General features: G+C 34.8%; 1 protein-coding gene across 4 annotated transcripts in view; it reads left to right on the forward strand.

Annotated features, from left to right (window-relative positions):
- Positions 1 to 25,388, forward strand: part of LOC109050400 (protein sidekick-1-like) — a 193,196-nt gene that overhangs the window by 65,573 nt on the left and 102,235 nt on the right. For all 4 annotated transcript variants that reach the window (XM_042716835.1, XM_042716837.1, XM_042716836.1 and 1 more), the window contains exons 3-6: positions 11,461 to 11,617; positions 13,957 to 14,063; positions 15,572 to 15,719; positions 24,937 to 25,070. In XM_042716835.1, the coding sequence (XP_042572769.1) occupies positions 11,461 to 11,617; positions 13,957 to 14,063; positions 15,572 to 15,719; positions 24,937 to 25,070 (546 nt within the window). The remainder of the gene's footprint in view (positions 1 to 11,460; positions 11,618 to 13,956; positions 14,064 to 15,571; positions 15,720 to 24,936; positions 25,071 to 25,388) is intronic.

The following is a 25,388-nucleotide window of genomic DNA, read 5'->3' on the forward strand; positions in this document are numbered from 1 at the left end:
TTTCACCAGTGAAAAAGTTTTGTCTAAATCGGGAGAGAAATATGCACAATTCAAGCTACATTTACAAGCAAAAAACAGTTCTAAACAAATATGTGGGTGGATTTTATTGGGAAAGGACAACAGGGAATGGACGCATGTATCATGATCATCTTAAGATGTATTGTGCAGAGAGAATTAAGTATTCTGTCTGATCAAAGCAGTACTATGGTGGATAGGAATGTTTTTGTCTGTACTTGTGGGAAAGTGCTCTGCTTCTTGCCGTGCAGATATAATTGTACTTGTCGCATATGCAGGTACACACATACACCCTCATCCACAGCAGAGCCAATCTGGGGAGACAGGAAGTCATGCTTTGCCCAAAGTCCTCTAGGGGATGTTGTCAAATATTAAATTGTCTCCCTTTAATGAGGTCACGTACTGTGCTGTGTCCCATGAGAGAGGCTCTGTGTTGGCACCCACATACACACACACTAAGTTGTAGTCTTTTTAAAATTGCAAATCAATTCTTGCTTTCTTTGACTTAATCCAAGTAGCCATGACCCACCCATGAAGTTTATCTCTGAGGAATTCTCCTTGCTATTGCATTTTTTCTTTACATTTCCATCTAAAACCAAATAATATTAGATATGATGGAATTTTCTTTTCCTAAGGGTTTCTTGTTTAGAAGAAGCAAGCCCGAGAAATTATGCAGGAGGAACTTTTACGTTTTAATAAAAGTAGCTTTTGTTGAAGAACTTAGTTGGCCAGATTTGTGTATCTATGCAAGTAGTCATTTAAAGATGTAACTTGTTTTCCCTGAGGAGGTTTGGAAAAATAGTTTCGCAAGCATACTTTGGGATTTCAGTAGCATCTGAATTAAACACATCTGTGCTTTTCTTGCACATCCTGGGTAAAAATTAGAGCAAATTACCTACTGTTTTTCATCCAACTTGTCGGTCCTCAGAGAAATGAAATCCCATCCGGATAGGGATGTCTTTGATTGCGGATATTGCATTTTCACAAAGCTACTCCTCATTTATGTTGACCTTTGTAGAAAGTGCAACCTAATATAACTATCTCACTGCATGCAAATTCCTGGTGCACATTTATTATGGTTTTTGACTTTCCTTCCAAATCGGTACACAAAAAAAAAAAGACAGCTGTCCAGTGTTAATAATTGTAAATCAGATGTTGTTTAGAAAATAAATCCCTTTTGAATAGTGTTTGAGCTTATCCAAGATCATGTTTTAGTACTGTTAATACAGGGACAATACACCTGTGCCGCCTTGTAAGACCTTCAGAGGTCAAGAAAAGGCTTAGTTGCAAAATATGTAATTTCCTGTTAACATGCTGAATGATGAGAAATAATGCTGTTTCATGCTGTTTTCTCACAAAAGTGTCCACCCACTCACTCATTTATACAGGATATTTATATAACAGACAGAACAACACTCTTTAGTTCCCTAAAACAAACTTAAAATAACTGCAAATTTAATTTACTGGCGTAACAGTCGGAAATGATAATTGAATTTGGGCTGGTGAGCTGGCAAGCTGTCAGAAAATTCAGGGGGAAAAAAAACATTCCGACTTTTTGTCTCTGTAATAATTAGCACTTCCCACGTGTACTTCTCTTTCATCTTAGCTCTAATAATTCTGAGGGTTGTGGGATTGTTACTACATTGGGAAAAAAGGATCTTTTGACTGACTAGTGTTTTAAATACAGCTGTTTTTTGTCTTAGTGGACAACTAATTTTAGGTATAAAGGTGCTCACAGTCATTTATTTAAAGGTTTTGGCTGTTTAATTTGCAATTGCTACCAAAGAGATATTACAACTTGCAAGCTGCAAATATTTGTAAGTGTAATGTTTTACACTAATAATGTCTCACTCAGAAGTCATACCTCAAAGAAACAGAGCAAACTTTCATTGCAAACAAACAAACAGTGGAAAAATATGAAAGAAGGCAGGGGAAATCTAATAAGTTAGAGGAGACAAGGACTGGACATATAAAGGCTGTAAATCTCTGACGCTCCATTCACATAAATACAATATTTGTGAAAACACAAAGATACTTCTTCATCGTTAACTGAAAACTGAGCTTTTTGAAAATGGCTTACAAAGTGGCTTCCAACATCTCAGAAAAATGTAAAAGTGTTGACATTTAACACTTGTCTTTTGTCCATCTTAGATATGAAATTCTGTCAAGGTTGTTTTTTTTTCACAGACTTTTTTTCATTTTGTTACGCTTGCAGAGATCTGTCTCTGGTTTAAAGTGCTTTGACTTTCATTGTTGATCTGATATATCTTGTGTTTTTACTCAAGTGTTACTTTTAATGTTAAAAGGAGATCTTAATTCAAGATTTTTGTTTTCATACAGTAAGTGCGCTTGCTGCACCAGATAACCTTATATTAAGTACGCTACCGTTTAAAGGCTTTTGGGTCTGAAAAGAAGTTTTTGATACAAATCTCTTATGCTCATCATCTCTTACAATCAAAAAATACATGAAATGACCATATTCTATTCAAAAATATTTAAAATGTCATTTAATACTGTATTGCCAAAGCTGAATTTTTAGCATCATTACTCCAGTCTTCAGTGTCACATGACTCTTCAGAAAGCATTCTATTATGCTGATTTGGTGCTCAGTAAACATTTCTTATTATAATTAAAAGAGTTGCTTAATATTTTAAAGCTGCTTAATATTTCTGTGAACATTCACACACACACACACACACACACACACACACACACACACACACACACACACACACACACACACACACACACACACACACACCCGCACCTGCTCTGTGCTTAATGTTCTTAATGTTCATTTGAAGCAGCTGCATATAACTGTATTTATTCAATCAAAATCTGATATATATGGTTATTTATTACACAGTCCTCTGAAATACTTTCTTCTGATTGGTCAGTTGCAGAATTCAGTGATTTAGTATTTCTAATATCGAGTTCTTGAGACAATCTCAATCTTATAAAACCTTTTTGCAATTACAGTTTTATATCAAAGAATTACCTACCATATGCTCCCTGTCTGTAGATTTCCTTCCGTGAGGTTTTGATCGTCAGGATAAATTTGGTGTGAATGCTTTTTGATCTAAACCGATCTGAATAATGAATGAAAAGAGACCCATCTGCCCATCACGTCAAGACAAGACATCCACACTAAGGTTACCCTGGTGAATGTTTTGAAAGAATCGGTGAGAATCAAGTCTTTGACATGCTCTTGAGAAAAGGTTAAAAGAAAGAACTTCCCACCATTGGCTTGGCTTTGCCTGAGATCGGTGCCAAGGGAATATATAACGGCTATACTCTTAATACAGCATGTCAAGAGATTTCTTTGTTGGAGAATGGTAACCCTTTTAGATGGGGCTCATCACCCGTTTTACTTGAAAGAGTGTTTCTAAAGCGCGTCGAGACGTTTCTGGGGTATGTTGTCCTTGTGAAACAGCAGGACTGTCAAGAGAACTTTTCTGCTTTTGAGGGTATGTGTCTGTGTTTGCGAGGCTCTCTGATAACTTAATCTTATGTCGAGCCGTATTTAAGCCTGTATTTGGATTTTGTTGAAGAAAAACTGCAGGAAAGAAATATCACAAATGCTGCCTTCAGTATCTCAGCTTTTTCTCCAAGACAACATTGGAGAATTTGGAGAGCAATGAGTTTTTCTGTATATAGATACACATTTTCCTGCTAGTTTCCATGGCAACATTTGTCATTTTCATTTAGTTTAACCTGATGTTCTAAAATAACAAAAAACAATTTAAAGAAACTGTAAAAACACACAAGAAAAGTACTGCAACTTTAACCACAACTAAACAAAGCATAAAATTTTAATTCAAAATATCCTTCAAAATATTAATAAAAACCAAAATAGCATCTCAATGATGCTGAAATATACTATTTTAAAATATGCTGTTTAAAACTAATTTAAAAGCTACAAGTGAATTTAAGCATTATGATGTACAATATAAAAATAGATATTCTTTTTAGATTTTAGAGATCATTTAACAGTGTAATTAAGCTATTATTTTTTTAAGATAAACTGAGCGTTGGATAATGGCAGTGGTATTAAAAGATAATGAAAATGAGCATGCTTTTTCAAAGTAGATCTCAACCATGTGCCTCGATTTGCCAAGATACCAAAGTTTAAATAAAACCAGACATTTCAATATGAATGCTATGTAGCCATAAAATATTTTTCTGAGAATCTACAGTACTGTATAAAACCATTAGTGATGCAAGTGACAATATGACAATAGAATGACGATCATCCTATTATACAGCCCGTGGTGTAGACATTTAGAAATTTTAGGCATTTAGTTGCCTGCCTGTGTTTGTATGAGTGAGCGATTGTGTATGTCCTTTTCTTTCAGCATTCTATTTATTTTTGTTTGCTCTCTCTCTTCATTCAGTGTTAGTTTAGTACTTCATTTTCAGAGCTGTCAGAGTTTGCATGCTTTTGAACTTTAATTTGATTATAAGCAAACAAAACCGCGCTGAATGCTTCACTAACCCCCTTATCTGCCAGCAAACAGTAATTATTGTGCATTTGTTCTATTTGCCCTCTGAAGAATAACTTATTCTCTCAGCTGTACATGTCTACCTGAACACAAAAGGGTGATGGGATATTTAAAACAATTTAATCTGTTTCCATACTGCTTTTTATGTCTTTGTTCTTCGAACGAGCCAATACAAGCATGTGCCTAGCAAGGTGGTTTTTGCTTTGCTATGTGTTTTGACTGTGTGGCCGAAGTTCCTCCTTCAATGTAAACAGTTTCTAGTGAAATGTAACGTTTTTGCTTTCGCATTTTCTCTAAAGGTAGAATTGTACACTTCAGCAGGGAACAAAAAGGGGCACTCTGCAGTCCTTTAAACCACATGCCATTTCAGATTGAAGAAAACTGTTGGTGGCAGGTGACAATTGGCCACTTTGTAAACAAAAATGAAATCCTGCAGAGTCACAGCGTGTGCATGCAGCTATGTGTGTGTATAAAAATATATCCTAAATCTGAAATTGACTGAAATATGTGCTAAAATGCATTGGAGATGCGATCACTGTGCATTGATTTTAATTTAATATTGATTTTAAAACCATATTATATTATATTATATTATCATACAAGACCTAGGCAATTTATAACACTGGATAAGAATGGTTACTATTTATTGTAGGTACATTTTATATATTTTAATTAACTTTGAATCCAACAAATCCAGTGAAAAATGTGCACCAGTGAACTGCACAAAGAACCGACTGAAAGCAGATGGACTGTCTTTGTGTTTCAGAATTTAAGCACACACATATTGTGATGAACAGTGGGCCTATAACTAAAAGTGTGAAAAGCATGAAGGTGCAAAAAATCTCAGTCTGTTCTTTTCCTTTCTTTTCTTTTGCAACATAACACCTAATATTAGAGATCTTACACATCTGTCTTCTTCAATTTGTTCTCTGCACTGGCACTGACGCTTGAATGTGAAACTGATCAAATCTAATATGCTGAAGCTAAATCTCAGCTTCATGCTAAAATATGGACCAAACAGTATTATTGTAGACAGTTGGTAATATATTATTGGTAGGCCTATATATATTATAAAGATGAATATGTAAAAATGTTTGTAACATATTTAAGTTATACCATATGAAGAAAGAAAAATACTCACTTAAAATATTATAAATACTTTTATTAAAAATAGATAATATATAATATATTAGAGAAAGATAATAATTATTATTAATAGGCTAATAATTTCATACAATTTTAAGAAATGTTTCATTAAAAACTCGAGTCTGAAAACGTGGTTTCATTTATTGTTTTGTTTAAAGTAATTTATTTAAATTATTAATTAATTAATTCATATTAATTATTAATTAGATAATATAGCTTTTGTTTAAAGTAATTTATTATTTTTAATACATTTAATTTAAAAATGCAATGAAACTAAAATACAAAATTAAACTGCATTTTCAAACTCATGAATTTTAATCTTGAATGTCAGACATTGTGTCTTTATTTGGCAAATAAAGTTTCTCATGTCTTATATAAGCCCTGGAGATTTCACAGTTAAGGTAACACAGACTGATGATTCTATCCATAATGTTTGTCCTTTCCATTTCACAGATCGTACTCTTCCTGCTTTGAGTTCTTTGAGTGAGGTATAGTCCTTCACAGAGAGATTTCCTGGTCGTAAGGCACTTTTAAAGGGATGTGTGTGTGCATATGTTTTTTCCTGTTCCCTTGAGAATCTTCAGCCTCCACTTTATGGAAATGTCACTGATCACCATGTCTCTTCTGCTGCGTGAGTCTGTGTGATGTGTGTATGTGCGTACAAGTGTGTGTGGACAGCTTGTGCTGGAGTTGACCGAAATGTTTGTGTGTGTGTTTGATGTGTAAATGTCACTGATCACCCCATTCCTTCCACCTGATTACCCATGCTTGCTTCTACCTGTCTGTGCGCTCAGATCTTCTCTGTGGGTAACTGTATCCTGAGGCCAGAGGAAAAGACTGGTGCATTATGGGTGGGGGGCCACTTAACTACCCAAATCTGTACGATTGTGCTGTGAGTAGATGCGGCTGTCACGCCGCCTCATTATACTGGAACCACAAGAAAGGTCAGATCGCAGGGTGCTATGATCCTCACATGGTGTATTTGGCATTAGAAGAAATACAGATTTGCTTCATTAAGTTCAACATCAAGCTCCTTTCCTGTGAGATGAACACAGTAATCGTTCATCGGTTAAGGATTAAAGGTGTTAGCGCCAACTTTCAGTCCCAAACAATGATAGTAACTGGAGAGTTATTAGTTATCATTTAGTGGTTCTTTATAGCTATATTAATGTTATTTTTGCTCATCTGTCTTTGACAAATAGGAGTGTTCAAATCTATTAAAAATCTCACTTCTGTCAAGATGTTATTAAAAATTAATCTGAATGCATCCTAAATTAACTTTCTCATAAAAACATCTAATTATCTGGTACTTATTAACATCGCAACAGTTATTTTAGTGTCATTAATATAATATTGTATTTTTTTTCAGTATTTTTAATTTTAATATATTTGTATATTTTCTGTTTTCATTTTAAATTTAAGATTTTAGTCATTTGTTTTTTTTAATAGTTTTTTATATGTCTATATAGTGTTTATTAAGTTTTAGTTTATTTAGTTTTAATTATTTAAGCACTTAAACTAATAATAAAAAAAAATATAATAATAATAAATTGTTTTGCTCAAATCATTTTTAAATTATTCATAAAAATGACTGAATTATTTAAATGGAAAAGATTATGCCAATCTACTTAAGGTATTTTTTTTTCCAAGAATTAACTTTTTTAATTAATTAAAAAAATATATTTATTTAATTATATATGTATTTTACTTTATCCTCCAAAATATTAAAATGTATTTTAATATGAATTATTATATTAAAATACTAAATAAAAATTTTAAGATTACATTTAAAAATTGCTCCGCATCATTTACTGACATAAGCAAAAATCACTCACGTTTTCTTTAGAAAATGCTAAGATCTTGTTAAGAGTTAATACTTCACATTTCTGTTCTATTGCAAAGCACTTAGTGGCTGCAGGAGGGCTGTTTCTGCAATTAGTCGTTTTTTGGTTGAAAGCGTTTGCTAAATGGCGAGTAATTTACTAACAAGTGTGATGGGAGCCACTGAGCCATTGGCCTTTAGCTTCACAATAACAGACTGAAGTCATTTTATCCAGCAGAGACAGAGACAGAATGTTTCATTTGAATGTTGACCTGGGCAACACACCAGACGAGAAGACTGTGCCAAAATTACGCAGCAATATCTTGCTGCCTTCTAAGATACTTTGTTTTGCCCAAATCCTAAGGCAGCATTATGTGTACATTACATAACATACAAGCGATTACAGAGCTCAATCATACAAGCTGTGAATAAATATAGTGGAGTAAAAAGATGGTATGGATTTATAATATCAGCTATGTATTGGTTATTGACTATCAAAAGAAATTCGTAAATGAAAATATTGTGTTAGTGATATTTGCCAGAATTTCTAAAAATATTAACAAAAATATTTCATATGAAATTTTACTCAAGTATCACATTGTTAGCTTAGCCACATGCTGGAGTCAAAGAGTACCGTGTTGTTAACTTGAAATGCTTTCATCAAATTCTGTTGGAATCCATTGTAAGTTGTCTTTTGTGTGCGCTTCACGTCAGTCCTGCTCTTTTGCTGCTTCCTGAAAAACATTCCAAATCGATCACTGTTTAATGCAACAGTACTGACAGTATGTCTTGTGAATGTACATTCAGTTTAGTATGACTAAAGACTGAATGGAATGCTTTTAGCTTTTTTTTTTTACTTACTGTTTCATATAGTTTGAATTGCATACCAGATTCCACACATTTAGAGAGAGTGGGAGAGCTCATTTTATCAGTCTCATCTCAGGTCACATGCCTTCCCTATACTGTTTTCTGCAAGCTGGATGTTCTTCACTCAGTTCTTCAGTAGTAGTGATGTCATCTGAACTATAGATGTAGAGGTTAGCTTCACAATACACAAAGGCTTTGAAACAAGTTTCCCACAAAGCACTTGAGTGAAAGTCCCTTTGAGATCTTTTTTCTGAGTTTACTGGGTGAATAGGGCCTTTCGCACCACTTTAGTTCTAGAACTAAATGTACAGTACTAAAGTACTGGGACGATTTTGCGCGAACTGTTTCCCAGTAATATTTAAATGGTTGCATTCGCACCGAGAGTGTGTACTAGGATGTGACGTAAGCCGGTCAACAGTGATGTCATTTGTGTGTGGCTGTTCAACAGCGAAAACAAAGTAGAACGACGTTAACAACAGGAGGATGAAGGACGCTGTGATCGGAGCTGTGTTTTTGTTGTCTCGCGGGTTTCACAATAATGGACACGGAATATCAACGTATACCTAAAGCGATTGAAAGAACGGAATCTCCAACAACAACTGGCAGTGCTACATTTGCTATAAGTGCCTGCACTTTAGCGTCCGTATATTTATCGCTGTTCGTCATACTTGCCAAATAAGTTGACACAATGTTTACAGTATGTTACACGGTGTTTTAAATAATGGCGGGTTTAAATAATGGCGAGATTTCGAACACATTTGGCCAATCAATGTCTACTTACGTCACGGGTAGTACCAGTTGTGCTGGTTAGACCCTGCTCTGGAGTAGGAGCTGTGTTAAGAGAGTGCACCAGAAAGCCTAATATAAAAAATCGTCAGCCATTTCAGTTGATGACTTAAAGGTGAAAATATTTTCTGAAGTATCATGCGACACTGAAGACAGCTTTGCATCACAGGAATAAATGACATTCTAAAATATATCGAAACAGAAAACAGTTATTTTAAATTGTAGTAAGAAAACTTTTCAAAAACAACAGGAAAATCTAATGTATATGTATGCATCTATATGCATACACATATATTGTGCCAGGATGAATATGGACAGAGACCAAAACTGATTTGCAGTGCACACATCCCCAGAGGGTGTTTATTGAACATAAAACAACATCATTAGGTGGGAAGTACTGTGCTCTGGGATTGATGAAGTGCTGAAGGTGTATAGTAGGTCTGTGGATTTCCAATGTTGGAATCAAATCACTGAAGGTGATGTCTCTCTCATATATATATATATATATATATATATATATATATATATATATATAGATTCTCTATGGGGTTCAGGTCTGGTGAGTTTGCTGGCCAGTCAAGCACACCAACACCATGGTCATTTAACCAACTTTTGGTGCTTTTGGCAGTGTGGGCAGGTGCCAAATCCTGCTGGAAAATGAAATCAGCATCTTCAAAAAGCTGGTCAGCAGAGGGAAGCATGAAGTGCTCCAAAATTTCTTGGTAAACTGTAGCCAAATTCCTTGACACGTCTTTGTGTGGTGGCTCTTGATGCCTTGACCCGAGCCTCAGTCCATTCATTGTGAAGTTCACTCAAATTCTTGAATCGATTTTGCTTGACAATCCTCATAAGGCTGCGGTCCTCTCAATTGGTTGTGCATCTTTTTCTTCCACACTTTTTCCTTCCACTCAACTTTCTGTTAACATGCTTGGATACAGCACTCTGTGAACAGCCAGCTTCTTTGGCAATAAATGTTTGTGGCTTATCCTCCTTGTGAAGGGTGTCAATGATTGTCTTCTGGACAACTGTCAGATCAGCAGTCTTCCCAAACTGAGAGACCATTTTGAAGGTTCAGGAAACCTTTGCAGGTGTTTTGAGTTGATTATCATGTCACCATATTCTAATTTGTTGAGATAGTGAATTGGTGGGTTTTTCTTTTTAAATGTGAGCCAAAATCATCACAATTAAAAGAACCAAAGACTTAAACTACTTCAGTCTGTGTGCATTGTTAATACACAAGTTTCACAATTTGAGTTGAATTACTGAAATAAATGAACTTTTCCACAACATTCTAATTTATTGAGATGCATCTGTGTGTATGTGTATGTATATATATATATATATATATATATATATATATATATATATGGCCTCTGTTGCTATGGCACAAAAAGCATTCCATTCATAATCAATAAAAAGCTGTCACTCATCTTAGTTCATCGGGATCTCACAAAGATACGTTATTATGAATAAAGTTTCTATGCTGCACAATGAATCTCTTATTTACATCATGTCAACACTTTGATATGAGATGATTTATGCTGAACACAATACCTGCCGATTTGAGCGACAAGTGTATTCTAACTTAAACGCCTCTAATTCAAGCAATCAACAAACATGTCTGTGACTGGCTGCTCAATGCTGCAAATACATGTTGAAATAGAAATCAATCTCCAGAGCACAAACCATAACACACTGGATAGTTTGCCAAATCTGCACTAAAGTGCCATTACAGCTTTAACTGAGGGTTGCTTAGCACCCCCATAGAACCAGACTTTTTCCTTCTCTTGCTCTGCTTATATTCTGTCTTCGTAACGAAGCACAGGTGGGGCCGATCAGCATCTGCTTCTGGCTGCTGATTGAATGATGAGAAGTAATTACAGGGCGACGCTGAAACACACTCATGAAGACCATCACAATACACACACACACACACACACACACACACATATATATATATATATATATATATATATATATATATATTTTTTTTTTTTTTTTTTTTTTTTTTTTCAATAAAATGAGATGTACTCTAAATGTGTAATCAGGCGCGGTTATCAGTCTTGAAATGGCCAAATATTGGCTGGTGAATCAGCCTGGGTGATATACCGGCCATTAATCAGAGTAATATTTGGCCAGTATGGAGGGCCTGGACCATTTGAAATATCATGGTCAGCACTTTATTCTTACGCTCAATGTGCTTCTATTCATGTATCATAATTAGACATCTTTGCACATTTTGGGAAGTTTAACTGTATATATATTATATGAACATTAAGCATAGGTTTTCATTCTGTTATTGATGTGTTCTTCTCTTCACAGACATCGCTCCGTACTTTAAAACCGAGGCAGGAGCTGCACAGACACACCTGGAGGGGAACAGACTCGTGCTCACCTGTCTGGCTGAGGGCAGCTGGCCGCTGGAGTTCAAATGGATAAGAAACAGCTCAGATATCACTGAATACACACCAGAGTACAGGTAATAATCAACACATACTGTACACTCTGCTGCACTGTCTGCACGTATAGTCATAAATATTTAATTGATTTAGCTGTTTATATCTCTTATCCAATAAACATGCAACAGAGACAATCCTCCTGAAGCAAGATCATTAATCACACTAAAATGGGCTTTAACATCTGATCTTTGAAGAGATCATGAAGTCTTCATAAAACAGCAAAACATTAAACCCCCAATTCACAAATCTTATTATCCCATGGGATTTTTTAAGTAGTTTGTGTCACTATTTTGGTAACCATTATCTTAACTGGCACCCATGTACCGAGGTCATTGGATTCTGGATTGGACCGCACAAAAAATTGTGCTACAATATAAAATAATATAGATGGTGCCGAGTCCTTTGGGATCTCATTTGTCCTGTTCCCTTCTTTGGCCTCTTTCTCTTGTCTGGTCATCCATCTTTGACCCCTTGTATTTTGGAGACATTATTATTACAGTGACCTCAGAGTTGTGTATAATAAAGAAATGGTGTATAATAAGAACAGTGTTAGCAAGATGAACGATGAGGTCTATTTTCATCTTTTTTATAGCAATGAAATTTGGCTTTAAAAGGGTAGATCACCCAAGAATGAAAATTCTGTCATCATATACATTGTTCCAAACAGGTATGAATTATCTTTTTAATGCTCAACAACACAAGAGAAGATATTTTGGAGAACGTGTGTAACCAAACATCTGAATTAACCCATATACTTAAATAACAATCCACCGTTTTCTTCAAAGCGGAAGTAAGCCTATGGACAAGACTTGCGGTTCATTAGCCGCTATAATGAAAAAATAAGAAGAAAAACAACATGCAGTAAACGGTAAAACTGTTTGCATTATAAACCAGTGTTTTCGTAATTAAGACAACACATTCAGATAATATGGTGAGAAACACCAATTTTCAATATCAATCAGCAAAACAAGCAGTTCTGTACAGCTAAAAATAGCTGGACGCGGATGAGACCGGAAGCCAAACCCACAATTTTATGGAAAGAAAAAGGTGGATAGTCTGCCATATTATGGAAGTCAATAGCTAACATCAATTGTTGGCTGAAATGTTGCCATGAATTCTTTAATAAAATTGCCTCACATTGTTCTAAACAGATTTGTCCTTATTGTTAAATAAAATCAATACTATTAAACCAATTTTGTCAATTAAAAAGCAACTGAAGTAAAATAAGATGTAAATATTAGTTTAAAAAAATTCAAAAAAATTAGAAATTTTGAATTCTAAGTAAAAAACTGAAATAAAAATAAATTAAAACTAAATATATTTAAACTAAATTTTCAAAAACAACAATCTTACAAAAATATATGTAAAAAAATGCATTTGAAAACTGATTAATACTGTAAATACTAGAAAACTCAAAAACTATAAAATAAAAATCTTATAGTACTGTATATAAATAATATTATTAATAATAAAACCTGTATGATTTATCTTTCTCCTGTTTCTATTTCATCCTGACAGTAACATTAAAATGTAATGTTTTTCAGTGTCCCTCTGAATCTTTTTATGGTTGAGATGTCTATAAAAATGACAGAGCGTTGAGTTTTTATCAGTGCAGCTGATTCCACATTCCATGTGAACCATCACTTCTGCATTAAACACAGTCATCTGTTAAACGAATCAACTCAGATTTGAGCAGCTCTGACCCTGTGGGCTTGTAATCTTTCTCATTAAACAGCACACACTCGCATCCATCTGCTCATAAATCCAAGCACTTATTAGTGTTCACTTTCAAACTCCTTGTCTGTTTATTGTACGGTTGAAGAAATCATGTTGCAGGTACTTATTACATATATTTGACTGTCATATAAGATCAAAGTCTTGGAATTCACTCAAAATAATATCAAACTACTCATACTATTTTTGCGGTATATTCTATAGCATGGTGAACAGTATGCAAAATCGTATAGCCTAGTGTGGTAAACTTTTTATTCCACAATGCAATACACTTGATTTGACCTATTAATTACAGTATGACGGATGAACCGCACAACCCCAGTTTTTTATAGCCTATTTCCTCCTTGGCTCATTATTGGATCAAACTGCCAGCAGTGAAGACATTTTTATGCAAAAGTGGATTAAAGAAGTTTGATAACTTGAAGTGACTCATTGAATTAAACATGCAGCGTAGAGAGGTTATAATGAGATAACGGTGTAGTACACTACTGTTTAAAACATTTATCATTGCATTATGCACACTGTTTCACACTCAAAAGGACATAGCATGCGGTATAGTGTGTACTGCACAGCAAGAACATCAAGTAAGCACCATGTGAATCCCAGATCTCTTTCTCTCTTCCAGGTACACGATTACATCGTTAAAGCGCGAGGACGCGGGTGTATATCAGTGTGCGGTGAGAAACAGAATGGGAGCGCTGATCCAGACGAGGGCTGATGTTCGCGTGGCTTGTAAGTACATGTGTATGTTGTTAGAAAGGGAGTCCAGGAGGCTGAAGCACAAATGGATTTCACACATCACCACACTCACCTAGAACACACACTTATGCATGTAGTACACAAGTCCCATAGGGGATGAACTAAAAGTGACGTTCAGGAAACACTCCAGTAATTTCTAAATATGCTGTCACTCCAGTTCACTTTATTTACTGTTTGAAATACAGCAGGTGTATGCGAGCCACAAAAACCATGTAGTAGTAGTAGTAGTTGTGTTGGGCGATATGCTCCATAGTCATATTGTCGTATTGTCAGCCTGTGAGATTGCCGGTACATGATATCATTGTGCAAATTTATTTAATTATTTACTTCATAGCCAGAGAGTGAACCAACTCCAGGGTACGGCTAATAGCATCCTAATGTGAGTGTAATCTATTAAAGGGTTAGTTCACCCAAAAATGAAAATTCTGTCAATTATAACTCACTCTCATGTTGTTCTAAACCCGTAAGACCTTTGTTCATCTTCGGAACACAAATTAAGCTTTTTTTGATGAAATCTGAGAGCTCTCTGATCCATAATCAGCATTGTTTATATTCAGTAGAAAGCGTGCGCATGTAAACAACACTGATTACGTTATGAACTACTCTCCAAAATTGGGGAAGACAGTAACTCGGGGAGAAGAATTGCTGAATAAATTATTACCCCTGATGTCAAATGGATTATTTTACAGATGTCCTTGATACATTTCTGTGCGTTGATCTTGATAGTATCCTTGCTGTCTACGGAGAATCAGAGAGCTCTTAGATTTCATAAAAAATATCTTAATTTGTGTTCTGAAGATGAATGAAGGTCTTATGGGTTTGGAACGACATGAGGGTGAGTAATTAATGACAGAATTTTCATTTTTGGATGAACTAACCCTCTAACTACACATATCTTTTTAGTCAAGTAGCATATGTATGTCATGTCAAATTTTTAATAAGACTAATTTGTATTTAACATGATCACAATCTTATAAAAATTTATGCGCTTAAAAAAACACTTCCATTATAATCAGTGAAGCTATCTCTTAAACTTACATTGCACGTATTGCACTTTGTTGTTTATGATAAGAGAATACACGAGAGAGCAGAATTAAGTCAGCGAGCATGCACTGAACTACAAAACTCCGGTATTTCAGCGATGACTCATCTTAATGCTTCTGATTGGCCATTGCATTCATAAGCTCAACAAAATCGCATGTGATTGTTTATAACGCACAACACTATAAAAACCCGTAAAAAGAAATATGATGGGACAAATAACTTAAGCCCTAATATTAATAAGATAATAATACTAGCCTAAAAATAATAATCATCATTTTGATATTGTCAAAGTCATCAGCCACAGGCGGTATCTCTCATTATCATAGTTACACCATACTATTGTCTATCGGCACAACCCTAAGAAGTAGCCATTTTTACTACAAGTAAATTGCACCTCCATCTCTTTCTCTCTTTATCCATTTCTTTCTCTCTCTTAGACATGGATAACTTTGCTGAATTGGAACAGAGGAAAACAGTCTCTCAAGGAAGAGCTGCTGTCCTGAATCCTCCCGCTGTGACCAGTTACCCTCGCCCTCAGGTCACATGGTTCAGAGACGGCTTCAAGATCATTCCTAACCATCGAGTGTAAGTGCCCATTTTGACATCTATGAGACTTGTTCTGTAAAACGATCAATGGATATTAACATAAACCTGCTCTAATTTATTATGTAAAAGGTTTTGTCTAAAAAAGGCCACTTATGTCATCATTTACTGACCTCTATAATTTGTTTTTTCAAACCTGTATGACTTTCTTCGATAAAATATTTGTCTTTTTGATGAAAATTCTGCTAGGTCTTTTCAATAGATTTAGAGTGAATGAGAACTGGAGCTGCCAAGCTAGCTCCAAAATAAGAAAAAAGCTCATTCATATGAGGAAAAGACCAAAATCTAAGTTGTTATTCTCTGAAAGTCATTTAAAATTTCTGTTTTTGTTTTCCACAGAAGTAAATCAGTCATGTATTGAACAACATGATGGTGAATAAAAGATGACACAATTTTCATTTTTAGGTGAATTAATCTTGTAAAAGATCAATGTCTATTGACACCAACCTGTTTAAATTCATTATGTAAATGTATTCCTAACATTATAATCTGTCAAAAGTCAGGCACAAAGTTAAAACACACACACACACACACACACACACACACACTTGCATTGAGAATAGTGGTATGTACATCAATCACTGTCTACAGTGTCTTTAGACCGATTGCATCAGTTGGCCCCCGTGGCAATGATTTGCTTTATGACATTCATTGATTCTCTAAATGAAACAGGCACGTCCTGCAGTTGTTGACGCCACGCTCCACATTCTTGGATTGTTAGTAGCAGGGTCGACACATCTGCTCATCAAGCTTTACTGTCAGCGTCACAGCAGCATCTGAGGATAGCTCACCTCGCCGGCTGTCAGTCAAACGGTTGTCATGGCACCTATGAGACGGTCTTCATTTCAAAGGCCACTCATACGTGAAATGCGTTACTCTATCAAAGAAACGAGATCTAGAAGAGAGAGATAAATACTCATGTGTGTCCAATGAAAATACACCCACCCATGACTAGCACAGGGGTTGTGCGTAGAGTGCAAGTTGTAAAGTAAATCTAACAGTGTAGAGGGATTTAGACTTAAAACTATAAAAATAAACTAAATTCAGCAGGTGTTTTCTGAAAACAAGTCGGAAAATCTTACACTGTTTCCAGCTTCTCAGGTAAATATATTGGAATACCTATTTAAACTACAGTAAATGCAAATAACCCGCCTTGTTGGCAGAGGCTGTTTACACTAACTTTGCCCTACAATTCGAACTGAGTTTGAATCCACCTTTTGCCAAACTTTTTTTTCTCCCTTTTTAAATCTCAAATCACATCGTAAAGAGATTTATTTTCAATAAAAATTAAGGAAATAATCGAAAAGTTGAAAATAAAGTATCAGGTAGTGTTAGGGTAGGTGTGGGGAGGGCTTTATTGTCCCAATAAGGTGGCATCCATTTAATAATTTTAATTAAATGTATTATTTGGAGTCAATACGTCATTATTGCATATTGTTTTATAATGCACAACAATAGTGAGGTGCAGAAAATTGCCACTATTTGCAATAAGTACTGTAGTATGAATGGCAGAAAATCTTGCTATTTTAACATAGTATAAATATAATCTATAGCTATTTGCAGTGTAAACAGCGTAACACTAAGAAAATCTTGCTATTTACACTGCTCAAATTAATGTTGTTTGAAGGAACTTTACCCCAAAATGGAAATTCTGACATCATTTATTCGCCCTTTGTTGTTCCAAACTATTTTTATAGCTTTGTTTGAGGTATATATAAAAAATATAAGTGTTTTAGGTCTTAGATAAATAAAAAAAAGTCCTAAATGCATTTTGAATCACAATGCCAACTGTTTCTTACTTTTCTAGATTTGTAGATAATTTTTTCCCTTACTGTCAACTTTCAGATCCCTCTTTGTGCTTAAACATGCTGGATTTGCATTGCTAACAGATCTGGGATTAGCTCCTTGTCTACATGTCAATGAACAGTTAGGAGAGACTTCCTAAAAGACTACAAGACTACCTACAGAAAGATTTCCAAAAACAGACTAAATTTGCAACTTTTTTTTTTAAATAGCTGTTTATGTGCAGGTATAATTTGTATCTAGTTTGGTAGTTTGGCTCGTGTTGGACTATAAATTGAAGCATGTGATTTCTAAAGAAGTGCTGAAATCTATCTTCTTGTTGCTCTTATCTGCATGAAATTTCATTTCCATGTTCACTCTTGCCTCTTGATTACTCTTTGAACTTCAGATTTGCAGACACACACTCCTCTTCCCTCCATCTAGCTCTCTCTCTCTCTCCATTCCTCCCTCATTTGAAAATTTTTTTGCTGCTGTTTTCCCTTCCTGCTTTGCCTGATTGTGATAATTGTATTGGCTCTTTGGTTCCCTAGCATAGCAGAACAACATTGCCATCAGACTTGCCAACCAAACACACATGACATATGTCACAAATGTTCTCAGACTTAAATGTTTATGAAAACAATTGACTGACCAAGTTTGTCCTGCTGCAACTAACTCTATCTAAAGTCCCGTTTACACCAAGAACAGTAATATAATGATAACTACTGTGTATTGGCATCCACACCAATGCACAAAAACATTCTGTTTATTAAAAAAAATGAGCTGCAGTTATGTTGTGTGCTGCTTAAAATGCTCACGTTCTTCAAAGTTGGGTGGATTCTGATTGGCTGTCAGTGTTTTTTATTGCACACTTTGGCATTATATACAGTACACTAATCACCCACAATCCAGTTTAACCAAGTGTTAAATGCACTGAAAATGTGTTACAACATGGAGCCCATTTTCATTCTTTCAAAGCTGCAATTATTTGAATAAAAATACAGCAAAAACAATAATACTGTAAATTTTCTAGTTTAATCTCTTTTAAAATGTAATTTATTCTTGTATTGGTAAAGCTGAAGTTTTAGCAGCCATGACTCCAGTCTTCAGTGTCACATGACAATAAAAAAAGTTATTGTTTTCTTTTTTCTTTTTTTTTGGCCTATGTTAACTTGTATTTTAAAAAAAAAGAAAAAAAAAGACAAGTAAATAGTTAAAAAAATAAGAACAAATGAACAAATTACAAGCAATAGCACAAATAAATGCAATAGAAAAAAGTGCTTTACATCTTAGGTGGGTCTAATAGTAGTATTCATGTACGAAATACTATCAAGTTAAAAGTTATTGAAGCTAAAGAGGTTATTCAGTTGAGATCAGATTTGAGCAGAGTGATTTTTTAAATTTTAGTTATTTTTTGGTGTTGTTCTTTGATTAACATGAATGACACAATTAAGTAAATAAAATTAAGTATATTAAGCTGCTGTCACTTTAAGACCTAATGCATGGATCGGCTCATGCCCAAAGGCTTTTTATTTTAACCCAGTTAAGACTGTGCTTATGAGGGTACTATCCAAAACCGGCATTTTAATAGTGTCTGCATTTGTCCATTTAAGCGCGGTAGATGCAAAAAAGAACTCCGTTCGGTATTGGCATGCAGTCTGAAACAGTGCTCTCTGTGTGCACACTTTGGGTTTCCTTTTGTGTCTTCTCATGCTTTAATGTTTTAAAAATTTTTGAATGCTTAAACTGGCAAGACTTTAACGTATAATAAACTTTCAGGACGAGTCAAAAATTAAGCAATAAGCTAAAGGGGGAAATTTTCAAAAAGTGTCCTCCTGAAAACTGTGCCACTGAAAATTATCCCTAACTTTTGAACGATGAAGTTAATTCTAAAGAACAAAGTTCTTTGTGTAACTTAAGTTTCTTCAATGGCATTAGGCTGGGCTCTAATTGTAATTTATTTTTAAGATTGTGGCCTCATAAGCAGCAGCAACAGATCTGCCTGTGGATAGGATGTTGAGCAGCTGGTGTCCTGGTGGTGACACAATAACCTGAAGCTGACTGCTCTGAAGCCTGCAGTGAAGATTGCGAACTTAAAGAAGAACACACAAACCCCCACAACCCTGAACATTAGTGGCTCAGCTGTCAACACCGTTGAGTCCTTAAGTGAGCCCTTAAGAGGGAAGCAAACAGTGATACTGTTATAAAGAAGGATCAACAGAGGATGTATTTTAAGTGACAGCTGGAGAAATTCAGTCTGCCATAAGCTTCTACACAATAGTCTTTAGGTGCACTTCCTTCATAACAGTTTGGTGCAGGTCAGTCACTGCACAGGAATACACTGAACTGACAGTTCAGTTGCACTTCAGTTCAAAGCAGCCACTGTAAAGATGCTTGTCCTTCCTCCCTTCTAATTAATTCATTAGTTAATGCAAAAGGCAACTGAAAACAGCACAGTTAAAATATCTTTAACAATTTACATTACCTTTCAAAAGTTTTGAAATGTTTTGTAAATATTTTTGGAGAATGTCTCGTATACTCAAAAAGGCTGCATTTATTTCATGTATAGATAGTAAAAACAGTAATATTGTAAAATATTACATTTTTAAAAACTTTTCTATTTTAATATATTTTTAGTCATTCTGATATGCTGATTTGGTGATTAAGAAAAAATTCTTCTGATTATCAATGTTGACAATAGACATTATGCATATTTTAGTTTAAACTGTGATGTATGTTTTTTATAAGGACGTTCATAAATAGAAAGTTCTAAACAGCATTCATTTGAAATGAAAATCTTTTGTACATTGTAAATGTATTTACTTTCACTTTTGATCAATTGAATGCATCCTTGCTGAATAAGTAATAATTTCACTCATTCATACATTCATTCAATAAATAAATTAATAAAAACATAAATAAAAACGTAAATGAATAAATACTGACCAAAGACTTTTAAATGGTAGTTAATTTGTGTTTATACCAATACGTTTTTTTATTTTATTTTTTTTATATTTAGGTTGTATTAAATTAGCATTAGAACATGTATTATACAAAAAAAATAATTAAGAATAGACAAAAGTATATTAAAACATTAACCTATATTAAAAAACAGATTACCTAAAATTAATCTTATTTTAAAGTGATACCATTTTTTCATCCGGTAATGAAAAGTGTAAAGAACCAGCAAGACATAATGCACAGGCTAAAAATGTCCCATCTGCCTCTTACGTATATAGACCAACAATTAAAAAATGGCACAGATGGAACATACACCCCCTAAAGAAGATAAAAAATACAATCAGTGCAGCCCACCTTAGCTCCAGGACATCCTCAAGGTCCAACAATACGCCTTCACACACGAGTCATCACCTCTTTGAAATACTTTCATAACCATAAACACAAAAATAAATAAGAACAGTAACCCTCATTAATAACCGAACAAAATTCCTGCTAAATGTTGCTGTTGTTGTTATTGTAGGCTAGCATTTACTACTGGAATTCAGCACCTTCTGCACTTATCCAGGGCACATGAAGGTCGCCCAATCCATAACCTTCTTATTTTATCCAGTGACCCTGCAGGAACCTTGAGTATGTGCACTGTGCAAGCTATAAAGCTGCATATTTGACCAATTTACAACATATTGTATGTTGCTTTTGATGTAATATTTTCCATGACTAAACCATATTCAATATGCTTTCCTTCTATCTACCTTTATATTTCACATTTTGCATTATTTTTTGTGTGTACAGGTATGTTTATTGTGATCTTGGGAGCAATTTGACAAGTCAAATTCCATCTAAGTACAGTTTTCTGGCTTGTAAACTCAATTTGATATTTCTCTGTCTGTCTTTCCCATGGTGCTCTCTATTCTTCTATTTTCCCCTATTGTCACCACCTTGTAATAATTTCACCAGTGCTATTAAGTGTTTGGTTATCTGCCTATCTAAACTGACTGTGTATGGTTTAACTCATTCACTGCCAACGCTACAGCTGGCATATTTCTAGAGAAATATTTCTAGAGAAATATTTTTTTTTTGTTTGTTTGTTTGTTTTTTTCTGCTCCACTAGCAGGACAAATCAGAATAATCTTTCCAAACAGGTTTTCCGAATGCTCTTACTGTCCACATCTGGCATTTCTAAAGGGCCGTTAACACAGAATGCGTTTTTTCATTCTTCTCCCATGGTATTCGTTAGATGGACGTGTTTAACTGCTGCTCTCTAGTCTTTTGCAGCATCTTGCACATAAAGCAGCATTCTAAAAAAATGCTTTATTTTTTTCCACTACTCTGCTTCTTGCATTTTGAAAAGCAAAAATATGTTCTATGTGAATGGCCACTAAGCCATCTGGTCTAGCCTCCAACTCGCACCATTGGTTGAGCCAAATGTTGACATGCTAGGATGTTCAAACAAACAAAATAATGTTCAGAAGCACTGGAAAATAGACAAGGTGCTTAGGTTTGGCTAGTTAGCATTGTCCAGTTATCTTCTGCTGGTTAAAGCTGCAACTAAACAAATTGGTAGCAAAAAAGTGTAGTCTTCCATTCAGTTTAGGTTATCTGTTGTGACAAAATTCGAAGCAACCTATAAAATAGAAATGTTTCATGTTACAATTCATCATTTTTAGTGACTCCAAAAGGGATAGTTCATTCAAAAATGCCCGTTTGACTGCCTGTGGAACATTAAAGAAGATATTTTGTTTGTTTTTGTATGTCAGTGGGGTCTAATGGATTTCATACAGGTTTGAAATAACATGAGGATGATATGAGTAAATGATAACCTTATTTTCATTTTGGATAAACTATCTATTTAAATGTGTAAAATTAGCTATGCATCTAGAACATAACAAACTTCACCTTACACCCTTAAATCCAGCCTGAAAGTGTTAGTTAAAAGCCTGGAATATCTTATATTTTAAAGTTGAAGCTGAAAGTGTGAAAACATCCCATACTGAGATTTTTCCACTGTGGATTTATTTTGGACTGAGTGCGAGACTTCTCTTTTTTCATTTTCCCTTCCCTTCCCTCTTTTTTTCCCCTGGATGGAGAGGCTGGAATTAAAGACTCCGAGTTCAAAGGGATTTTTTTTTCCTTACAGGAGATAGATTAAAACGCTTATTCTTGACGTTTTCTTGTGGTTCCTCTCTTTCCCTGTCTGTCCTCTCGCTGTCTCTCGCTCACCGTCTGACTTTATTTCACCTTGAACTCCATATGAACAACATCCAGAGCCCATTAAATATCTCGAGGCTTATCCTTTTCTCTATCTTCCTTGTCTTACCGCTTGTTTGCTTGTCTGATTCGCATTTCCTGCCCTAAAAGCTCTTCCATATTGAAGTCAGAGTATAGGCTATTTAGTTCCTAATGGTTCCTCCTCTTTCACCTTGAGACTGTGTATGCGTACATGCATTAGTGTGTGAAAGTATCCAGTAATCAAAATGAACCCACTCGTCGAAATCTCGACAAAAGAGCTCTATATATTTAAATGTGGACAGTCACCCATGACTGGACTTTATTGACATTACATGGTGGCTCACGCATTAAAACACTGAGCTCCTCTGTTTGAAGATTACTGTAGGCTTTGGCCAGCATTTCGGAGGTCTGCCATTGCGTCAGGATTTGATGTGGAGAAACTGTGCGCTTACATAAAAGAATAATGTCAATGACACGACGAATGTTTTTTTTCCCACTTTCATCATCTTTGTCATTATTTGAGCTGTTACAACATCACTTCTATTTTCAGATGTCATTTAAATTATTGAGGTTGAGTTGAAGTAGTGCTGAAAGAGTCGGCTAACAGCAGCCTTACAGTGTGCGATCCCAACGGTGTCGTTCCACCTGGAGTTTTCACTCTGTTTTATGGTTATATAATGGAAATTCTAACTTCATCATAAAAGTACTGTAAGCAGAAACTCCTGTACTGTGTAGTTAAAGAGGTAGTTCACTCAAAAATGAAAATTGGTGAATTTTCTCATTTACTCATCCTCATGTCGTTCAAAACCCGAATGACTTCTGAATGTTCTTGGATGTTCTTCCGTGGAACATAAAGAAATTTTGAAGATGTTTCTATGTCATTTCAATGAAAGGGGATTTTCGAGATTCTGAAAGTGCCATAAAACTTTCCCACTACTTAGACAACTAAATTACATATTACATAATGCCCTTCTTGTATGAAAACAACAATAAATAAATGCGGATTTTATGTTATTATGGCTGTAGACTAGAGCTGTATCACTTTAGCAATAATTACATCCTGCTTGTTTATTGGTTTCAGATGCCTTTTTCAAATATTAGATTTTTTTGTTTGTTTTTAATTTGGTCTTACAAACTAAAATGTCTGTCATCATATTTTGGTGTAGCTGTTGGGTACAAATCCAAACTAGCGTACATTCAGACTAGTTGTCATTTTTATTTACAATTTACGTGTTTTGAGTCAAAATAATGGTCAGTTTTTATTACTCTTTCAAATTTTGCAATTTCATCGCATTTCATATTTGTTTTCAAGTTTTGCTGATAAGCCTTTAAATAGTCTACAGTATTTTACAGTTTAAATACACGTTTTTTGGAATATACAGTATTTTTTATTTTTTTCAAACCTGTGTCAACTCACTCCTTACAGTGTGACAACATGCATTGCTTAAGTTTTTGTATATTTTTTATATTATTTGAATTAAAGTTGATATGTGTAAGCAGCTGTCTGTATATGTTCTTCTGTTTCCTTGTGCTTTACTTTTAGAAAAGGCTTTTCAGTAATGGCCTGTTTCTCTGGGGAGTTCTGACAGACAGGATTGTACCTTTGTTCAGGCTTTCTGCAGGTTCTCTGGGTGTGGCACATCTAGTTGTGGTGGTGACACTTCTGTTGTGGTGACTAAAGTGTGGAGCTCTTAGTGCTTTTAAAAACTTGCCTCATATAAAGGTGTGATTGTGTCATGCGTGTGTGAAAATTTGAAAGCGCTATTGACGTTTGTCAGAAGAGCGCTATTGAACATAGACCATAGAGGAACATGAAAGCCCACTCTCCCTTCTTTCCTTATTCATTTTGTTGTGTTTTTCTTTAGCGAGTTATTTTTTCCTGCCCTCGAGAGAGATAAAAATATCAGTTCAAAAAGTGGCAAAAGCCTCACATAATGTAAGTGGACATGTGCGCGTGTTTGTGCATGTTGTCCAGTGATGTATTGATTTGTGAATGTGTGCTGAAAGGAGTAATTATCATGTTGCCCTCTCGCCGATGAGACCATCCAGAACTAAAATAATAAAATGCTAATGTGCTTTCATTAGTACTTTACCTTCCACAATTTTATAAATAAGCCAATTGATTTGGTACAGGTCATCATGAGATTAGAAAGGAAATGAAATCATAAGTGGACAGTCTTGTTGACCATTCTTACAAGTGTTTTGTGTGTTTCTCTTTTGGTTTCAGAGCAATAACATTGGACAATCAGCTTGTGGTTTTGGGGACGGCGGCAGCAGATGCTGGTCGGTATTATGTACAGGCCGTTAATGAACGTAATGGGGAAAACAAAACCAGCCCTTCCATTTACCTGAGTATAGCAGGTAAGTTTATGCAACATTTAATATAAATAAATAAATAAATAAATAAATAAATAAATAAATAAATATATATATATATATATATATATATATATATATAGTGTGTGTGTGACCCTGGAATATGTGTGTGTGTGTGTGTGTGACCCTGGACCACAAAATCAGTCTTAGGTAGCTGTGGTAGCCAATAGCCAAAAATACATTATACGAGTCAAAATTATTGATTTTTCTTTTATACCAAAAATCATTGTGATATTAAGTAATAGATCACGTTCCATGAAAATATTTTGTAAATTTCCTACTGTAAATATATTAAAACTTAAT

This window comes from Cyprinus carpio, chromosome B1 (assembly GCF_018340385.1).
Source record: "Cyprinus carpio isolate SPL01 chromosome B1, ASM1834038v1, whole genome shotgun sequence".
Lineage (NCBI taxonomy): Eukaryota > Metazoa > Chordata > Actinopteri > Cypriniformes > Cyprinidae > Cyprinus > Cyprinus carpio.